A 19,397-nucleotide genomic window follows, 5' to 3' on the forward strand; every position below is an offset into this window, starting at 1 on the left:
TATATATATATAAGTTGAACTCCTTGAAGGGGCAGAGATAGAGCTTCGGGCGCGGATTCAGTCGAATCCAGTAACTTTGGTCCAAACTCTATATTTGCCTTTAAAAATTCATTAAATATGTACAAATTATTAATTTAGAACCTAATAACTTAGAATAAATAGAATTTTGAACCTATTATTTTTAAATTCTGGCTCCGCTTCTAACTCCTTGTAGGTCTGAAGTTGATTGCTTTTGAACCAGTTTTACCTTACAGATCATAGTCATATTGAACTCGAGCTCATTTTGAACGAGGCATATTTGTTATCCATATCTAATTCAATCTTCACATTTAATTTTAATTCAATTACAATTATATTCTATCTTTAGAAGGTGAATGAAATTTTTTGTACGTATAGCAATACTTCACTATAACAATTAAGCTTTCTTTGGAACTATTTTTCATATTGTGTTATATTATTTATTTTTTATAGCAATACTTCACTATCGGAACAAACAAGTCTGCTATAGAGAAGTTTGACTGTATATTTTATCTTGCCCATTCATTCGGATTAAGGTTTAGAACCCTTGTGTTGGCCCAAGAACAGGTGAAGTTTTGAAGAATGACAAATGAACTCAGTCATGGACCAGGTCCATCATGTGAAGCACAGTGATGATCAACCTACACATGTGAGATGCACGTGAAGGAGATAAGTCTCATTGATTAAGCAGCAATATCTCCTGATCTGATCGAAAAGGTTGCATACTGGATAAGGAGAGAAAGTCTCCTTATGTGAAGAGAAAACAATTCGGATAAAAGATAGTGTTGGAGTTTGTGTTGTTCAAGGAATCAACTTCGATGGAAGATCAACAATTGAGTTTCAATCAAACTCTAATTACTAACTCATTAAATAACAGTGATTGTTCTTCTTTTACAGGAATTACACAAACGCAGAAGTTAAACTAAATTGAGAGCAAAAGAGCGAGGCAATTTTGCAAGCAATTTATGTGAGAATTGAGTGTGCATTCCTGAAGCTACTTGAACGAGATAGAAGAACCAATGCCATTGTGTCTTTCTTTATTTTTAGATCAATTGTAGTAGGTGATTTAAACTTGTACCTTTCAGCTTTCATAGAAGCAATTGTATTAGGTACTTAGAGTGTTCAAGCTATATGCTAACTTGAAGTTGTCGCAACAGTTGAGGCTGTGTGCTACAACGGGATTAGAGTTAATCCTTAGGTTTACAAAGAGTTTTGTAAATGCTGTTTTAGCTCAGTGATTTTAGTGAAAGTTTGGGAAAATCCTACTGAGTAGTAGGTCGTGATTTTTTTTTCACCTTTTGAGCCAGGTGTTTTCCACGTAAAAATCTTTGTGTTCTTTATTTTATGTACTTATTATTCCGCAACCAGTAGAGTTAGTATACCTAGAAGAACCAGGTTCTTCTAGAACGAAAATCGGGTACCACACGAATCACCCCCCTCTTGTGTGGTATTGACGTTTAGAACATCACCTTGACTCATCCTAAGTCCTAACTCATAGAGAAAAAGAGAACTTTTTGTGTGTGTGATGGTGGTTGGGAGGGGGGAGGACGGATACACCTTGCGGCAAACGGTGTCACGTCACACGTGACACCACTTCATCAAATATATATATTTATATATATATATATATTATACAAAATAAAAATATTGAATATAAATATAAAAATGACACTGCTTGTTATTATAGTGATACTTTCTTCAAATTCTTTTGTAGCTTCGAAACAATGACATTCAACCTTTAAAATAAAGATTTTAAGTCTTATGTATTAAGGATGTCAGAAGTATTTTCATAATTAAAATATATGATATATATCATATATTAATTAATTATAAATTAATACTTAATTGATAAAATGATAATTGACATATTGAAATATATTAAATTATTAATTGTGTTAAAAATATTTATATTATTCACATATATAACTTAATTTCTAAAACGAAAGTCACGTCATTGTGCAAGAGAAAAGAACAGCCAAATTTTATTTTTTTTAATTCATCAAGAGAAAAAGACAAAGACAAGAATGTTTTTTTTGGTAATAAAAAAAAAAATAGAATGTTAATCTCAAGTCTCAACGAAAAATAGAAAGTATCGCCAAAACCACAGAACTACAGCTATAGGCCAAATCACATAGTAGAATATATCATTACTATCAATGCTTCTCTTGATTAGAACTAATATCTTGATTAAATATTTACTTTTTAAAAATATATTCAAACCTCAAATTAAATGGCATGAAATCACTATCTCATCTCGAAAATAAAGTAAAATCATAATTACTAAGTTTTTGTAATGTAATTGTATAACCATATTTGTAATTCCCAATGTGAGTAATTATTGTCCTCTCTATAGTTTCTGTTTTTATTTTTTAACTTTTTCCTTTTCTATTTCATCCTAAGTTGTAACGTAGTTTCTTTATTTGTAACTTCCTACCAAACACTCTCATGCCAGAAAAGGAAAGAATAGAAACAAAGTGAGTTTTTAGTGGCCACTTATGTTTGTGGCAAGTCTATTTTCATCCCTATTATATTACTCTGACACATTTGATCCTTCAAAATTGCAAAGTTGAGCTTTTGTAGTCTAATTGATGGAAATTCCAAAATGAATCATTTAAAACTATGTCAGGGGTGAAGCTACAGCATATCAAGGGAGGTCAATTGATCACTCTTCGTCGAAAAATTATATTGTGTATATAGGTAAAATATTAGATTTTAGATGTATATAATATATATTGAACACCCTTTATCGGAAATTTTTTTTGCACTTCTTTCAAGTTTGAACAGTTCTGGAGAGATTCCTGGTTTCGCCACTAAACTAGGTCATATGTCTTTCATGTGACCAATCTAAATAGCGAACGCGATCGAGATTTTCTTGTCCAATTTTATTTTCTCCTGCTTGCAATTTATTTTTGGGATTTTTACCTTCCTATACCATATATGAAACCTTATTACCCTCAATGTTTAAGGTTTGTGTTAATTACATTTCAGCATACCAAATTACCATTTATATACCATAATTCAAATTAGGGATATAATTAAGGGTGCATTTATATTAGGCGCTGATTTAGGACCGTATCTTCCCACATTTACCTTTACCCGTCTCTCCCCCCCCCCCCCTTTTGGAGATGGACAGTAGCATCAATAATCTTCAGATTAGTTCTCATTTACTTCCCCAAAAACCTTAACTTAGCGACCGTATCTTCAGATTAGTTCTTATTTACCAATTCTCTATTTACACGTGCAAAACATCAATGTATCGTTATTTTTATTGACCTCTTTTTTTTTTGGGCAGTGGCTGAAGGTTACTGGTTAACACAGTCGATTGAAACTCGAAGAAGAAGAAGAAGACATATTTCCAGAAATTGTAGATAAATTGTAGAAAAATTAAAAAAATTGTAGATAAATTGTAGACTGTTTTTTGCAGAAGATTTTGTAGAAGCTTTAATCGTTTTGGATTTGTGAAAACAGAAAACAATGCATCTACAATCAGAATACAAATAATCTACAATTTATCTACAAGATATCTACAAAATGGATACATTGAATTTTAATATCCCAATTCCCATTTCAATTGTAGCATAATTGGCATTTTCGACATAATTGTAGAAGATTTGTAGAAGTTTTAGTCTTCCCAATCTACAATTTATCTACAATTCTACAATTTAACTACAATTTATCTACAATTTCTGGAAATATGTCTTCTTCTTCGAGTTTCAATCTGAAATTCAATCAAAACCAAGTCTAATCTTCACCAAAACCCCTCAAAATTGAGATATAAACTCTTAAATATATTCCGAATTATTTACAACAACACCCAATCCAAACAAATAATGACTTTTGAAAACCCAAATTTGAATTCAAAGCTTTCAAGCTTTTTAATTGCTATCAATGGTGGAAAATATATGGAAGAACAGATGAAGATGAAGATGAAGAACAGAAATCTCCTTTCCGTTTCAATATTCTTCTCCTAAATCTGTTCAGAATATTCACGCCAAATCTGTTCAGAATATTCTTCTCCTAAAATTTAGCTCGCATAAATAGGAAGATACAACTGCTATTAATTAGCTTTTAATGATTGGTACAAAAACTGTAGAAATAATGTGGACTGGACGGGTAATTTAGGAATTATGCATATTTTTGGTAATAAGGTTTCATATATGGTATAGATAAGAAAAAATCCCTTTATTTTTATTACTACAAATTTCTTTTTTAGTATGATGACTCTTTGTCTAAACTGCTTTATATTTTGCTGCTAAATGTTGAAAATGTGAAAAATATTTATTAGAGTCGTCTTTATTCTAATCACGTGGAAAGCACATGATTATTTTGTGTGAATTTTAGTGTGTCGTATGACTGAAGTGCTCAATTTTTAAAAGCTTAAAGCACCATATGTGCTCAAGATAATATAATAAGGATGAAAATTGACCTTATTATATTATACCATTTGAGTTACAAGTTCGAAATAAAGTTATAAAATAAAAATCCCTTATTATCCCATTTCCTTTATAAAATAAAATAAAAAGTAAATTAACGTCCTTGCTTGCCTTCAACGTTCAGCTTACCCACCCATTACACTTTGAAAGGTAGATGAACATAAATGATCATTTCTTGATTTCTCCTTTTCTTGTTAGGTTTAAAAGGTAAAGAAAAGGAATGACTTCCTTTTAAATCCATATCTAATAACTACTACAAGACAAACACTATTATTTGAGTGTCAAAAACACAAATTCCTCGAACTTTTGTCCTTAACTTTGTTCACTATAAACTTAAGCTCAATTCTAACGCCAAAATTGACAGAAAACAATACGGTCAAACTTCTCTACAACAGTCATCCCTTATAACAATATTTCATGATACTGGTCACATTTTTATGTTAGCTTACTGTTATATATTCTCTATAACAGCATTTTGCTATAGCAACCAAAAATATCTAAATAAACGACATTGTCATATAGAGGTTCGACTACATTTTGTTATAGCAACAAAAAATATCTAAATAAATGATGCTGTTATAAAGAGGTTCGACAACATTTTTCTATAGCAACCAAAAATATCTGAAAAAACGACGTTGTTATAAAGAGGTTCGACTGTATAAATCCCATTACAAGTTCCATAACAAAGACCAACTAGCTAACTTCTCTTGTTTCTCTGGTCCTTCCAATGCATGTTGATTCTTATTCTTTTTTCAAAGTGAATGTCTTATTATTGCCTGTTCCACATTTCAAGAAAATAAAGTCACTAATTCAGTAGCTTGTGGAGGTGAGTGACAAAGAGAAAATGTTCAAGTTACAGAAGCAGAACAATAAGCTGGCCAAATCAGGAGAAAGGGTTGATTTCAGATTCTCCAATTTCCAAGCACTTCAGGTACAATTCCATATACTTTTTTTCAGACCCTTTAAAGAGAGAGAGTGTTCTGTTTTATTACAACAACAACAACCCAATAAAATTCTCATAAGTAGGGGTATGGGGAGGGTAGTGTGTACACAGACCTACCCGACGGAGTAGAGAGGTTGTTTCCGATAAGACCCTTGGTGTTCTGTTTTATTATCGGATACAAAACTTAGAGAAAAATTCACATTCTTGATTCAATATTTGGAACTGACTTAGCTTTCCTCTGTTAGTTTTGTTAATATCTGAATTGCATATTATTGGATTCAAGAACTTGACACCATATTTGTCATCAGATTCATAATAATGTCTATACTGGAATTGAGAGAATGATCATACAAGGATAGGGTAATGGTTAATGGTAGAGAATCACAAATTAGGTGATCTTGACTTATACTATCAAATTATTTAATGATTTAATTAGACGATAGGTTCAAAATAAGATCATGCAATATGACTAAACTTTACTTTGTAGTTTCACATACTGTGTGGATTTTCCGTCTTGATTTTGATTCCCTTAATGAGGTATTATGTTTCACTGTTCTTGAGCCGAGGGTCTATTGGAAAAAGCCTCTCTACCTTCATCATAAGGTAGGGATAAAGTCTACATACAGACCCCACTTGTGGGATATCACTAGGTTTGTTGATGTTGTTGTAATGAGGTGTTTCACGAGTAGAATCACAACATATTTTAACCCCATTAGGTATTTCCTAGAAGAGCAAATTGACCACTGAGTCATAGTTGATATAATGCTTAAGGAGTCCTATATGCATCGAATCCGTGATGTTATAGTTATTACAATAGTACTAAATGGTCTGCCGAGGGTTTATCGGAAACAACTTCTCCACCTTCATAAGGTAGAGATAAGATCTACGTACATATTACCTTCCCCAGACCCCACTTGTGGGATTCTACTGGACTCATTGTCGTTGTTGTTGTAGTACTAAATGGTCTCATTCAGATTCTTGATATAATAATATAGCAACCATTTTACCGGTCACTGATAGTTCTGATTATGTATATGTTGTAATGTGGTATAGGTACCAAAAGGATGGGACAGGCTTTATCTGTCTATAATCTGTGTAGAAACTGGAAAAACAATAGCAAAGTTAGGCAAAACACTTGTGAAAAATGGAAGCTGTCAATGGCCAGAGACGCTTTTGGAATCGGTCTGGATTTCAGAAGATGATTCTTCTCTAGAGCTTGAAGAATCTCTCTACAAGTTTGTTGTTTCAATGGTATGATCGCGAAGTCCTATCTTAAGAAGCTTTAAGATGACTTGCTTATTCAATTTCTTAATCGCGCTTCCAACACAGGGTTCTGCTAGATCTGGTATACTTGGAGAGGGAACCATTAATTTGGCATCATATGTTGGTTCAAGAATGTCTTCTCCTGTTTTGCTTCCTTTAAAGAAATGTAATCAGGGTACAACACTACAGGCAAGTGTTACGATTGTTAAGTCTTTGATTTATTGCTGGAAAATTACACTGTTTAGCTAGGTCAAATTTATTTTTACGTATATATGATATATGTTGACTCCCCTTATGTGTATATATGTTTTTTATATTTTGATAACCCTAAATAAAATTCCTGGCTCCGCCACTTATGGGAAGCACTAAGCGCTAGTACCTAGGAACCAAATTCCTCTATATTGTAGTATATTTTTTTTTTTTTAGAAACTTAGACCATGTGAAGTGCAGAGTCATTCATATAATCTGTTATAGGAACAAGCTTCCCCTATATCTAATGCCCGTTCACAATAAATTTTCATGTTTTAAGGTGACATTTAAGAAACGAGAGTCTTTCGAAAACGGCCTCTCTACCTCCGTAAGGTAGGGGTAAGGTCTGCGTATATTTTACCCTTCCCGGACCCCACAGTGTAGGATTATATTGAGTATGTTATTGTTGTTGTTGTTATAAGGTGACGTTTATCCTTTATGCCTGTACTACTAAGATCAACAGACATAGGATGGAATTTCTCCAACTTTTTGTGTACTGAAATTCTTATCAATCTTGTTTACAGTTGAAAATTCACTGCCTAACACCAAAGAGTAAATTCAGAGATGAATCCAATATGAAAGAGCAGGATCTTGATCATGACGTTCCCAGTAAATCGAATGAGTCTGATAAATTATCTGCTGGGAGTGATGTGCTTCAGTTTACTCAAGATATAGGCTCTAACTCGGGTCCAAGCAAATTCGAGATCAAGGTACTGATGCAACTTTATCCATTTTTACTGTTTCATTACCAGTGAACTTGACTACTTAGTTTTACCAAGAAGTTATATCTCCATCTTATTTAGCATGTTCTTTTGTCCCTTAGATTATAGTAATGTGCCAATTTGTTGCATAGGCCTTCTTAGGCTGGATAAAATGCAAACATATGTACCATTGACCCCAGACTCCACTTGTGGGATTCCACTGGATTTGTTGTTGTTGTCACCAATTCGTAGCATATGCCTTCTTAGGCTGGCTAAAATGCAACTATATGGACCATTGACCCCTGACTCCACTTGTGGAATTACACTGAGTTTTTGTTGTTGTTCTTGTCGCCTATTTGTAGCACATGCCTTCTTAGGCTGGCTAAATGCAACCATATGGACCGTTGACCCCAGACTCCACTTGTAAGATTACACTGAGTTTGTTGTTGTTGTTGCCAATTTGTAGCATATGCCTTCTTAGGCCGGCTAAAATGCAACCATATAAATCATTGACCCCAGACTCCACTTGCGGGATTACACTGAGTTTGTTGTTGTTGTTGTCGCCAATTTGTCGCATATGCCTTCTTAGGCTGGCTAAAATGCAACCATATAGACCATTGACCCCAGACTCCACTTGCGGGATCACACTGAGTTTGTTGTTGTTGTTGTCACCAATTTGTAGCATATGCCTTCTTAGGCTGGCTAAAATGCAACCATATGAACCATTGTGGGCTAAACAGAAACTTTAGACACATTTTAGACATTCTTATTTCTGCCGTGTGTTGTACTGAACTCAGCTTTAAGTAGTTAATTCTCTTCCTATTTCAGTGTCCTATGTGGTTGATTAACTCTTGTTTTCATTTCAGGAGAGAAGTTTCTCGGCTTCTGGATCGAATAACAGCTTTAGTTCAGCTGAGAGCTTTACACGAAAAGTAAAATTTCCCTCTACATATCACATAAAGAGTGAAGAATCCAATCACACAGGCAAACAAGTTAGAGCAAGTCCTGATATCGCCAATCATTTTGTTTCAGACCAATCATCCTATAATACAAAAGCCACAGGTTCAATGGAGAATCTGCAGAATAACGGAAAAGATTTCACAGCGTCTTCTCTAACGAATTCCAGCTCTTCGAGGAACATTCTAGAAGCTGCAGAAGATACAATTGAAGAACTCCGGATAGAAGCAAAGATGTGGGAGAGAAATGCGCGGAAACTCATGCTTGATTTGGACATACTGAGAGAGGAATTCTCCGCTCAGTCCAAAAAGCAAGCCGACTTGGTAATGGATCTCTCAGCTGCCTATTCTGAGCAAGGTAGCTTGAAAAAGGAGATTGAAAAACTGAAACTAATGTTGGAGGAGTCGACAGCAAAACACACTGCAAAGGCGGAGGATTCAGTATTTCAATCAAAAAGTCAGAATCATATCCAAGAAGAACTTGAAAATGAAATAAGACATCAGCAAGAGTTGAATGCCAGTTTAGCCTTACAACTGAAAGGAAGTCAAGAGTCAAATGTCGAGCTCCTCTCGCTTCTTCAGGAGCTAGAAGAAACTATAGAACAGCAGAAAGTGGAGATAGAGAAATTTTCATCTCTGCATCAGAGGTTAACTGACATGAAAAATTCTACCACAGCCGATTTGCAAGATAAAGTGAATTTCTTGGACCAGTTCCAACGACAGGAAGAATCGGAAGACACATTGCGAAGAGACAATGGACAACCTGAGAAAGCTAGTACTGAGCTAATAAGAGACATTGAAGCGTTAAGAGAGAAAGTGCAGGAACTAGAGAGGGATTATGCTGAGCTTACTCAGGAAAACCTCGACCTGTTAATCAAGTTTAAGGAGTCCAATACTGAAATCACTAGGGAAACAACTGAATCAATTGAAACTGAGAAGAGTGGTATCACGTCGCATATTCACTATGACGAAGAAAATCTTGATAACACACTGACACACATGGAGAAAATTGGAGCAAATGAAAAGTCTGAAGACTTCACTCAATTAGTGAAGCAGCTTGAAGTAGCTTTTCACCATCTAAAGAGACCATGGTATAAACTTTCTTCCGGTATAAGTGATAAGTGCCAAAGTCATCTGGATAACTTGGCAAATTTGAGCGAGAACGGTGAAAGCTCTCACAAAGTATCGGCTAGCTATATCCTTACAAATATGTTTGAGCTGAACCATCTCTTAGAAACTAGAATTGTTGAGTGCGAGGAACTTCTTAAACAGTATGAAGAGGAGATCCAGGAGAGAAATAATTCTGTTGCAGAAGCTCAAAGAAAGCTGGAAGATTACCGTGTTGAGTTTCAAGCTCATGAAAGCTCAATGGCAGAACTACAAGTTCAATGTTCAAGCCTGCTAAAGGAGTTGGATCAAAAAGTTTCCGAGTTGGATAAGTTACAAGCTGACTTACAAATAAAGGAAGAGGAGAAGAACTGTCTTTCGGAGCATCAAAGAGAAGTAGAAGCTAAAGTTGCTGATCTTCAAAAGGAAAGGGATGCCCAAGTTTCGGAGAACAAGCTTCTGGAAAGGAAATTAGCACAGCTCGAAAGTGAAAGACATATGTTGGAGGATCAGTTAGTAGGATTGACAGAGAAGAACGTAAATATGGAAGCACAAATTAGGCTCATGATAGTCGAGAGAGAATCTCGTCAATCAGAATTGGAAGAATCCAGGACTAATGTGATGAATCTTCAAGAAGAAATTTGGAAGTTGGAGAGTGAGATGAAAACTAAAATTGCTGATCTCAAAGAGGAATTAGAAGACATGCAGATCCTATGGTCACAAGCTCGAGAAGAATATGGACATCTCACAAACGAGAACGAAAAGTTGCAAGAATCTTTGCAGAATCTTCTTGAAGAGTACCAGACTGTTCAGCACTCAAAATCGGAAATGGAAAGAGAGAACGTGGAACTGCACGAGCGTCATTTGCACCTAGAAGCTCAACTTCACGAATCGCAGAAAAGCTTGTCGAATAGCTTGATAAAGGTTAAAGCTCTAGAAGAAAATCTCAATTCAATGTGGAAAGATTTTTCCTTGGAAGAAGAGAGACTGAATGCTGAACTTAATAAACTTATTCAAGAGAACAAGAACGAAATTGAGAAACTTGTGCAACAAGAAAGTTCGTCTAATCAGAGGTATTCGGAAAAGTTGACGGAAGTTGAGAGCCTCAAGAAAGAGGTAGAACAACTAACTAAGCAAATTTCTGAAATGGATGAGGAAAGGAGATTAGCTTCTGACGCTATTCAAGACGTTTCCATTTTGCGCGCTGATAATGCAATGCTGGTGTCTGAACTTGAAGATGTTCAATCAAAATTTACATTGATAGAGAAGGAGCTCAGTAATGTAAGAATAGAGTCTGAGTTGAAGATCCAAGATTCAAGACAAAGTTTTGAGAAGTTGATGGTTGACCATGAAAAGATCTTGAAACTTCTGCCAAGTTATAGGGCAAATGAGGAAAAGCTTAAGACGGCGATTAATGATCTTGAGTTGCAGCTGACTCTTTCGCGCTATGAACACCAAAAGCTTCATGAAGAAAGTGGTAATCTTAAATTTCAGTTTCAAAACACAAAGGAACTTCAGGAAGACGTCGACTATCTGAAGAGCGAGCTGAAGGAATGCATGTCTGAAAAGGAAAAGTTAGAAGCATCACTGAATATAATATCCGTAGATTGTGAAGAAATGAAGGATGAGAAGGCCTCTTTTGCTGGTAAGATCTCCGATTTACAAAAAGTCTTGTCTGAGTTGGAGAAAAGCAATAGAAAGAGAATTTGCTTGGAAGAAAAAGTTGAGCAAATGGAAAGTGATTTAACCGAAAAGGAGAAATTCTGCGCACAAGTGGCTGGTTTGAAAACTGAGCTTAGCGAAACTAAGAGAGAAAATGAGCAAAATCAGCATAAAATATGTAAGATGGAGGAAGAGAAGGATAACTACTTGAGAAAAGTTCAAGCACTTGAAGCAGAAGTGAAAATGATGGAAGAGGAGAAGAAATTATATGCTAAAAAGGTTAGCTTATTATGAAATTCTTTCGTATTGTTTTACTACAGTCAAACCTCACTATAACAGCCACGTTTGTTCCGATATCTTTTGGCTGATATAGTGAAGAGCTGTTATAAAGGACATATATTATAACATAACATAAAAATCGGTTCCGAAAAAAACTTGGGTTTTATAGTGAATGGTTGTTACATAGAGATGTTGTTATAGAGAGGTCTAACTTAACGTCAATTCTGTTGAATGACAAAATTCTACGCAGTTTGAACAGAATGATACTCCAAAGAGCGCCAATAAGTACACTAACTTCAATAGAGTACCTCAAAAGCTTAATCAGTCGCAAGAACTTCTGATGGATCGACTTCATTCAGATCGGAAGTATAGCGAATCAGAGGTGTTTTGAATTTCAAGTTTTTCCTTTCAAATGCTTAACTCCCTTGTTGCTCTTTTAATATACTTTTGCTAATCCAGGGTGAAAATGGTTCCACCGATGGAATTGCTTATTCTGTTGAAGTGGATTACTTGGCTAGAATACAATTGCTTGAGAACAAGCTTGCTGAAGCATTAGAGGCAAATAAGAAGTACAAAATTCAGCTTCAAAGGTAGGTGTCAGATGCTTACAACTCCGAATTTTACATTTATATGTATTTAATATCGTATACTAAAGATATCTGTTTGACAATGCAAATTAGAAAAGAGCTCTGCACCTTAGGCAGATCAAAAGGATTAAACTTATACACATGTTGAACTTTTGCTACCTTTTGAAATATTTATCAAGCGATCCATCATCTCAATATAGAACGTAGGATTTCTGCAACATATTGCAAGGCAAAGTAAATAGATAATAAATATAGCACATTGACAAAGTAAAGATAAGAGAACTACACCCCTTCGCTGTAAAAATATACTGTGTTGGTAGGTAAATTTTTTTTTAATGTACATAGTATACTATATCTTGAATCCGCTTGATTCTTTCGTATGTTTACTCTTTTATATTTTGACACCTCTTAATGAAAATTTTGACACCGCCACTGGCAAGAGTAGTGTATACAGTCCGAGTTTGTTTGTTATTGTAATGGTATAATAGGTAGTGATTTTATGAAGATGCTATACTTGTTTAAATGTGTAGGTTTAAGACCGAGGAACGAAAAGGGCATTCACCATCTTCCAGGAAACCAGACGGGGACAGTGAAATGGCGAAAAGGTTTGAACGTACGAAGACTTTACTAGAAACAGAATTAAAAGACATTCGAGAGCGTTACTTTCAAATGAGTCTTAAATATGCTGAAGTAGAAGCACAAAGAGAGGATCTTGTTATGAAACTAAAGGCAGCTAAGAGCGGAAAGAGATGGTTTTCTTGAATCTCGCTAGCATTTTTTGTGGAGTTTTCATCCTAACCATAGGTAAACTTGTCCATGTTTTGATCTAGCACATATATTACTACTGTAATTTATTGTCAAAATAACTGAAACAAGCTACAGGCAATAAAGAATTAGACCAAATAAAAGGTGCATATGGTATAAAATGGAGTGACTAAGCTAGACAAGAAACTACACTAACAAAATTGTGTAATTTATTCAAAGATATGGCAGTGGCAAAGCCTTTTTGCCTTTGAACGTTTGTGTTCTATATTTTTATTCTCAAATGATCTATATCTATAGGCAGAGCCACCTTATAGCAAACTGACACCCCTTAGCGGGGGAAAATACACTGTGTGGATAGGTAAAAAAAAAATTATATGCATATATACTATATGGTGACTCCCATTGATTTTTTTCATATGTTTACTCTTATATATTTTGACACTAGAATTGTTACATAAATAGCCAGTCAGATTTAAAGTTTACTTTTCCTAGCCGGTATACATATATTATACATTGATTATACACAATTATACCCTATATTATACATGAATTTTATATATATTATACATTTGCCAGCTAATTTTAGTTTAAGATATTAGGTGGACGGCTATTTGTGTTAATTCTTCTAGTAAAAATCTTGGCTCTGCCACCGGCTATATGGGGTTTTCATTTTTAGAATGTCCCTCCTGATTAATCTGAAATTCTACTTAAGAACAAACCTTCAATTAATTAATCCTAATCCCAATTGCTCTGGTTAGCTCCCAATCAAGAGAATGAGAGAAACTTACTTGAAGGATTAAAAGAAAGATTCTGATTATGCTAAATTTTATGCTGGCTATTGATGACTGGATTTAGCCACAAGTACAGAGCAAACCAAAAACAATTGTAAAAAAGAAGATATATAATGAGCAAAACAAAATAAAGAAAAAGCAGTGGATGTTGGAAGACATGCACAAATAAGAATAAACTATTGTATGGGAATATTTGACTGTTTTTTTTTTTTTTTTTTTTGGGCATCAAGTATTATTCTCTAATGCTCTTAAAGCTTATATTGTTACTTGTTAGGTTATCAGGCTTTTTTTTTTTTTTTTTTTTTTTTGCGTGAATCAAAATTAATCGGATCGGTGAGTTTCGAAAAAAAAAAAAAAGTCATCAAACCTTACACAAATCAATCTGGCAAAAGTTTTTTGTATTTTTTTCACTAACTTTTTCTAGCTAGTACGTATATTTATACTTCTTGTTTAGTCTTTGGAGCAACGGTAAAATTATCTTTGTGTGAACTATAGGATACGGATTCGAACTGTGGAACGACCATTAATGATTGCATAAGGGTAGGCTATCTACATCACATCTCTTGGGGTGTGGCCCTTCTCCAGACCCAACATGAACACGAGACGTCTTGTGCACCAGGCTGCCTTTTTTTTTTAATATAAAAAAGTTAATTAATAATAAAAGAAAAATAGTTTATCATAATAAAAAAATAAAAAAATAAAAAGAAACACTACTAGTATGTGTGATATAGTTATATAGCTACGTGGCAAGGGCGGCTCAACGATATTGGTGGCCTAAAGCCAAACCTTAATTAGAGGCCTTAAATTTATATAAGAAAATTTAATATATTATTTTATTTTATTTTTTGTAATGACGTTATACCGATCACCTTGTACGTATTTTGATCATTCATATATTCATTTACCACTAGCTTTTATCATTGCAAATATTTAGTAATTCTACTCACTAAGACCTGCATACTATTTTATAAGAAACAATAATGACGATTAAGATATATAATATTTTTATAAATTCTCATAATCTAAATATCTCATTTTTGTAACATAGATAAATGTCAACATAATTTCATACATTTGAAATAGTTAAAGTCTATTTCAAAAAAACAAATGGCATAATCCATTCTTTATAAGAAATAATAAACTCTAAAAGATACTATAAGAGACTTCATTCTTTAATTATCAAAGTCGTCATCAAATTATTTATTTTCATATATTACATATTCATTAACTCAAGTTAATCATTTGAAAAACCTCTTATCACATTTCAAATAAAAAAGTATAAAATTTAATTAATAGTATCTTTTATTAATAATTTTATAATATGTAATAGTATACAATTTGAAAATTTCGGGGCCTTCAATTCTAAGGGGCCTAAAGCAATTGTTTTAGTGGCTTCCCCCTAGAGCCGGCACTGCTACGTGGTCTACTTTTCTTCACGTCACAAAACTAACAAATACGGGATGTCTATGATTTTCCCAATGCAAATAAGTTAAATTCTATAATAAACATTATTTGATCTATAAATAAATAAAAATATTGACCTAGTAGCCATTGGCTAAATGTACCACATGAGTCATCAAAAGATCAAGATCCTTCCTAGAAAGAACATTACGCAATCAAATTAAAGTATATCAGTACAAACTTCCAAGGTAGTACTAACTGATGATAGTACTGCTTGTGTCACCTCAGAAAGCATTTTAAATTATATTCAACATTTAGTAATTACAGATAAATCTCTTGTTAAACATTAACTGATAATCTAGTAAAAATAATAATTAACTTGTTATCACATGTTAAAATTTATTGATAATGTAAAAAAAAAATTGCATTGTCCGTATACATGACTTAAATCAAGCAACAGACTAAATGATGCATATTTTGATTAGAATTCAAGCAAAACCCCTCTACTATTATCTTTCTTTAGTGAGAGTTACTAATTTTTTTTTTTTGTTTAATTAATCATCTGGCTAATTTTGATTTGTAATCACGTAAGGATGGCCGATTAAAGCGGGAAATACTCTCTATCAAGTTTGTCTATTTTCAAAACTCGTATTCGAAATCTCTGATTAAAAATAAGTACCGTTGCACATATATTCGTCACACCATACTCCGTTGGTAATATAATATTTTTAATACTTATTAAAAGGTGTACACATCATAGTTTGGAGAATCATTTGCCTGAAAAACCTAATTCATGAGAGTCTTTTCCCAAAATAAATTAAACTGCAAAATATTGTATGTTATTTATATAATTAAAATACTAGCTAGCTACAAAAAGTAAAGCATGAGAATATAAAAAATCAAGGGTCAGAAAGGAATATAAGGCCATTAAAAGAAATATAACATGATATAAGATCAGTGGAGAAGGTACCAATGGCATATCCCTTATTAGATTCTTAATTTGCCAACTCACCCCTCCATTTTTACTCTTTTTTCCTACTTTCGTTTTTCCTTCTACTTTACCCAAAATTCATCACATTCTCCCTACTTAAGTCATTACCTCACTCTTATTTTGTCTTCATAAAAACATCACCAATCCATCCGTATAAATAAAAACTAGCCAAGTCTTCTAATTATCAAACCTCTAGGCTAGTTTTCTTGAGTGGTTGCCACCCTTTTGTCGAAATTTTTCGATGGAGGAAGAAGAAGAAGAAGAATTCTTACGTAAACAGAAAAGATTGGAACCGTCAAATAAAGTAAACAGAAAAGACTGGAACCGTCAACTAAAGATAATGAAAGGGTGGCTGCAAAAGATGGTCCTTGTTTTCTAAGCATGTTGATAAGGTAATTGCCATGTTTATGGTGATGGTTTTCTTGTCAAAATTAAGGGCAACTTCTAATCCTTTGGCATTTGGAGTCTATTGATGGGCTCTATAGGAATTGAATTATAGTTTTTTAATAATAAAAAAGGAGAATATATTAATCTCAAAGGCAAGGCAGATGATATGCTAATTATCTTGTCCTTACTTAGTTCTTATTGAGTATTTTTATTAAATTTTGTGTGTGTTTGTAAGTTACTTAATGAAAAAACCTTGTTTTACGTATTAAGGCCTATGGTCAGAATAATGATTTAGAGTTGTATTAATAATGTCTGAGTGTAGTTTGTTATTGTGATTGGTTTTTTAAAGGGTGTATGTATGAAGCTTATACGTAGTACATTTGTGCTTTGAGCAGATTTATGAATGGTTGATAGTAATTGTATGCATTATAAACATTAGTTAGAAATGTTATGTCATGCATAAAGAGGACATATATAATCTTGTTTGAAAAAGAAAGGGTTGATATATACTTATTAATTCCATTCTCTCCTTATGACAATTTTTTATACTCTCTTCCATCATGTCGTGATCAGTGGCGGATCTAGAGGTTAAGATATGGATTTTCAGAAACTCGGTAACTTTGGCATAATCTTTGTATATGTATTAAAAAAATTATTAAATATTCATTCGAAGTTCTAAATAATTTATTGATTAAAGGCTGTAAGGGCGGACTGCTCTACATTCAGCCACACCACAGTGATCCGAAGCGATCTTCTTCTAGATGCGGGACGAAATCCTACCGCCAATTGCTGGCTCTGAATAACTAAATATTAATTGTGAACCTAGTTATTAACTTGACATCATTATAGAAACTCATAAACTTTAAATCCTAGATCCGCTCTTTGGTCATGATCATGAGTTGTTCCCCCTAAAAATTGAAATGACCTATTTTTTTATTTTGACATATTTTAATATAATACACATAAAAATACTAGTTATAGCACGTATAAAAAAGAGTTGCATACATTATATCTTATGCTAAGAGTGGTAGTGTACTTTGTTTTTTCCATTATGATGTATTAAATCCAAATTCATTGTGTTAAGAGGATCTTATAACTTTTTATTTCCTTTATCCTAAAGTAAGATGTTTCGTTCATAATTAAGTTGCAATAAGATATTAGCAAAAAGACGTTGTTTTCTTTTTCATCGATTGATTATCTATGTATTGTTCGTACTTTATGGAGTTTGAATGTCATGCAAGCAGCAAAGGAATCCTAACATATAACACCAGCAATGCAATAACCAGAAAATAGAGAGCAAAGTATTAACACTAAGCATCAACAAAGGCACAATACTACATATGCAAGGGAATAATATGTACATACAGGGTCGCTAAACATACTATAGCCTAGCTTTCGACCCTAAAGAAGTATTAAGAACACAATTGGAGCCCCTATCAGCCTAAAACAAGACACTATCACACTAGCCTCCTGTCTCCTAACCTACAACCTAGTGCTCGACCTCCACAACTTCCTATCAAGGGCCATGTCCTCGGAAATCTGCATCTGTACCATGTCCTGCATGATCACCTCTCCCCAATATTTCTTAGACCGCCCTCTACCTCTCCTCATACCCGTCAAGGTCAGCCGTTCACACCTCCTCGCTGGTGCATCCAGGCTTCTCCTCTTCACGTGCCCGAACCATCTAAGCCTAGCTTCCCGCATCTTGTCTTCCATGGGAGCCACGCCCACCTTCCCCCGAATATCGTCATTCCTAATCTTATCTAGCTTAGTGTGTCTGCACATCCATCTCAGCATCCTCATCTCTGCAACTTTCATCTTCTGGATATGAGAATTCTTCACTGGCCAGCACTCTGCACCATACAACATGGCCAGCCTAACCACCGTTCTATAGAACTTTCCTTTTAAGTTCCGGAGGCACCTTCCTGTCACACAGAACACCAAACGCTAGCCTCCATTTCATCCACCCCACTCCTACACGGTGCGTGACATCCTCGTCAATATCCCCATCCCCTTGTATAATCGACCCCAGGTACTTGAAGCTCCCTTTCTTGGGGATGACTTGTGAGTCAAGCCTCATGTCCACGCCCGCTTCACTCGGCACGCTGCTGAACTTGAACTCCACATATTCAGTCTTAGTCCTGCTCAGCTTGAAACCTTTAGACTCAAGGGTCTGTCTCCAAACCTCCAACCTCTCGTTAACACCGCTTCGCGTCTCATCATTCAGTACTATATCATCAGCGAATAACATACACCATGGCACCTCTCCTTGGATATGGTATTGTCAATGCGTCCATCGTCAAGGCAAATAAGAACGGGCTGATCGCAGATCCTTGGTGTAGCCCCATAACAATCGAAAAATGCTCCGAGTCGCCCCCCACTGTCCTAACCCGAGTCTTAGCTCCATCATACATATCCTTAATTACCCTAATATAAGCCACCGGAACACCTTTCACCTCCGGACATCTCCAAAGAACTTCCCTAGGTACCTTATCATAAGCTTTCTCTAGGTCAATAAACACCATGTGCAAATCCCTCCTCCTATCCCCGTACAGTTCCACCATCCTCCGAATAAGATGGATCGTTTCCGTAGTGGAACGACCAGGCATGAACCCAAACTGATTCTCGGATATCGACACTACCCTCCTCACCCTCGCTTCCACTACCCTCTCCCACACTTTCATGGTATGACTCAATAGCTTGATGCCCCTATAGTTGTTATAGTTCTGGATATCGCCTTTGTTCTTGTATAGCGGAATCATCGTACTACACCTCCATTCATATGGCATCTCCTTCGTCTTGAAAATAACAATAAACAGCCCAGTTAGCCACTCCAATCCTGCTCTACCCACATACTTCCAAAA

The 19,397-nt window shown here is 34.7% G+C and overlaps 2 protein-coding genes across 2 annotated transcripts; both read left to right on the top strand.

The window, feature by feature from the left end:
- On the top strand, positions 5,156 to 6,906 carry LOC109229960. The gene is made up of 3 exons (XM_019395501.1): positions 5,156 to 5,382; positions 6,448 to 6,645; positions 6,724 to 6,906. The coding sequence occupies exons 1-3, from the start codon at positions 5,296 to 5,298 to the stop codon at positions 6,904 to 6,906; spliced, it is 468 nt and encodes a 155-aa protein (XP_019251046.1). The 5' UTR covers positions 5,156 to 5,295.
- On the top strand, positions 7,432 to 13,215 carry LOC109228929 (myosin-2-like). Its single transcript, XM_019394192.1, has 5 exons — positions 7,432 to 7,616; positions 8,474 to 11,611; positions 11,862 to 11,993; positions 12,071 to 12,201; positions 12,729 to 13,215. The coding sequence occupies exons 1-5, from the start codon at positions 7,482 to 7,484 to the stop codon at positions 12,958 to 12,960; spliced, it is 3,768 nt and encodes a 1,255-aa protein (XP_019249737.1). The 5' UTR covers positions 7,432 to 7,481; the 3' UTR covers positions 12,961 to 13,215.

The sequence above is a fragment of the Nicotiana attenuata genome, chromosome 7 (genome assembly GCF_001879085.1).
Source record: "Nicotiana attenuata strain UT chromosome 7, NIATTr2, whole genome shotgun sequence".
Taxonomy (NCBI): Eukaryota; Viridiplantae; Streptophyta; class Magnoliopsida; order Solanales; family Solanaceae; genus Nicotiana; species Nicotiana attenuata.

Excerpts from the sequence above, each read along its gene's own strand:
- LOC109228929 (XM_019394192.1), top strand. The coding sequence starts at position 7,482 with ATGAAAGAGCAGGATCTTGATCATGACGTTCCCAGTAAATCGAATGAG. Across the intron at positions 7,617-8,473 it reads CAAGCAAATTCGAGATCAAG|GAGAGAAGTTTCTCGGCTTC; the intron begins GTACTGATGCAA and ends TTTTCATTTCAG. Across the intron at positions 11,612-11,861 it reads AGAAATTATATGCTAAAAAG|TTTGAACAGAATGATACTCC; the intron begins GTTAGCTTATTA and ends AATTCTACGCAG.
- LOC109229960 (XM_019395501.1), top strand. The coding sequence starts at position 5,296 with ATGTTCAAGTTACAGAAGCAGAACAATAAGCTGGCCAAATCAGGAGAA. Across the intron at positions 5,383-6,447 it reads CCAATTTCCAAGCACTTCAG|GTACCAAAAGGATGGGACAG; the intron begins GTACAATTCCAT and ends AATGTGGTATAG. Across the intron at positions 6,646-6,723 it reads ACAAGTTTGTTGTTTCAATG|GGTTCTGCTAGATCTGGTAT; the intron begins GTATGATCGCGA and ends CTTCCAACACAG.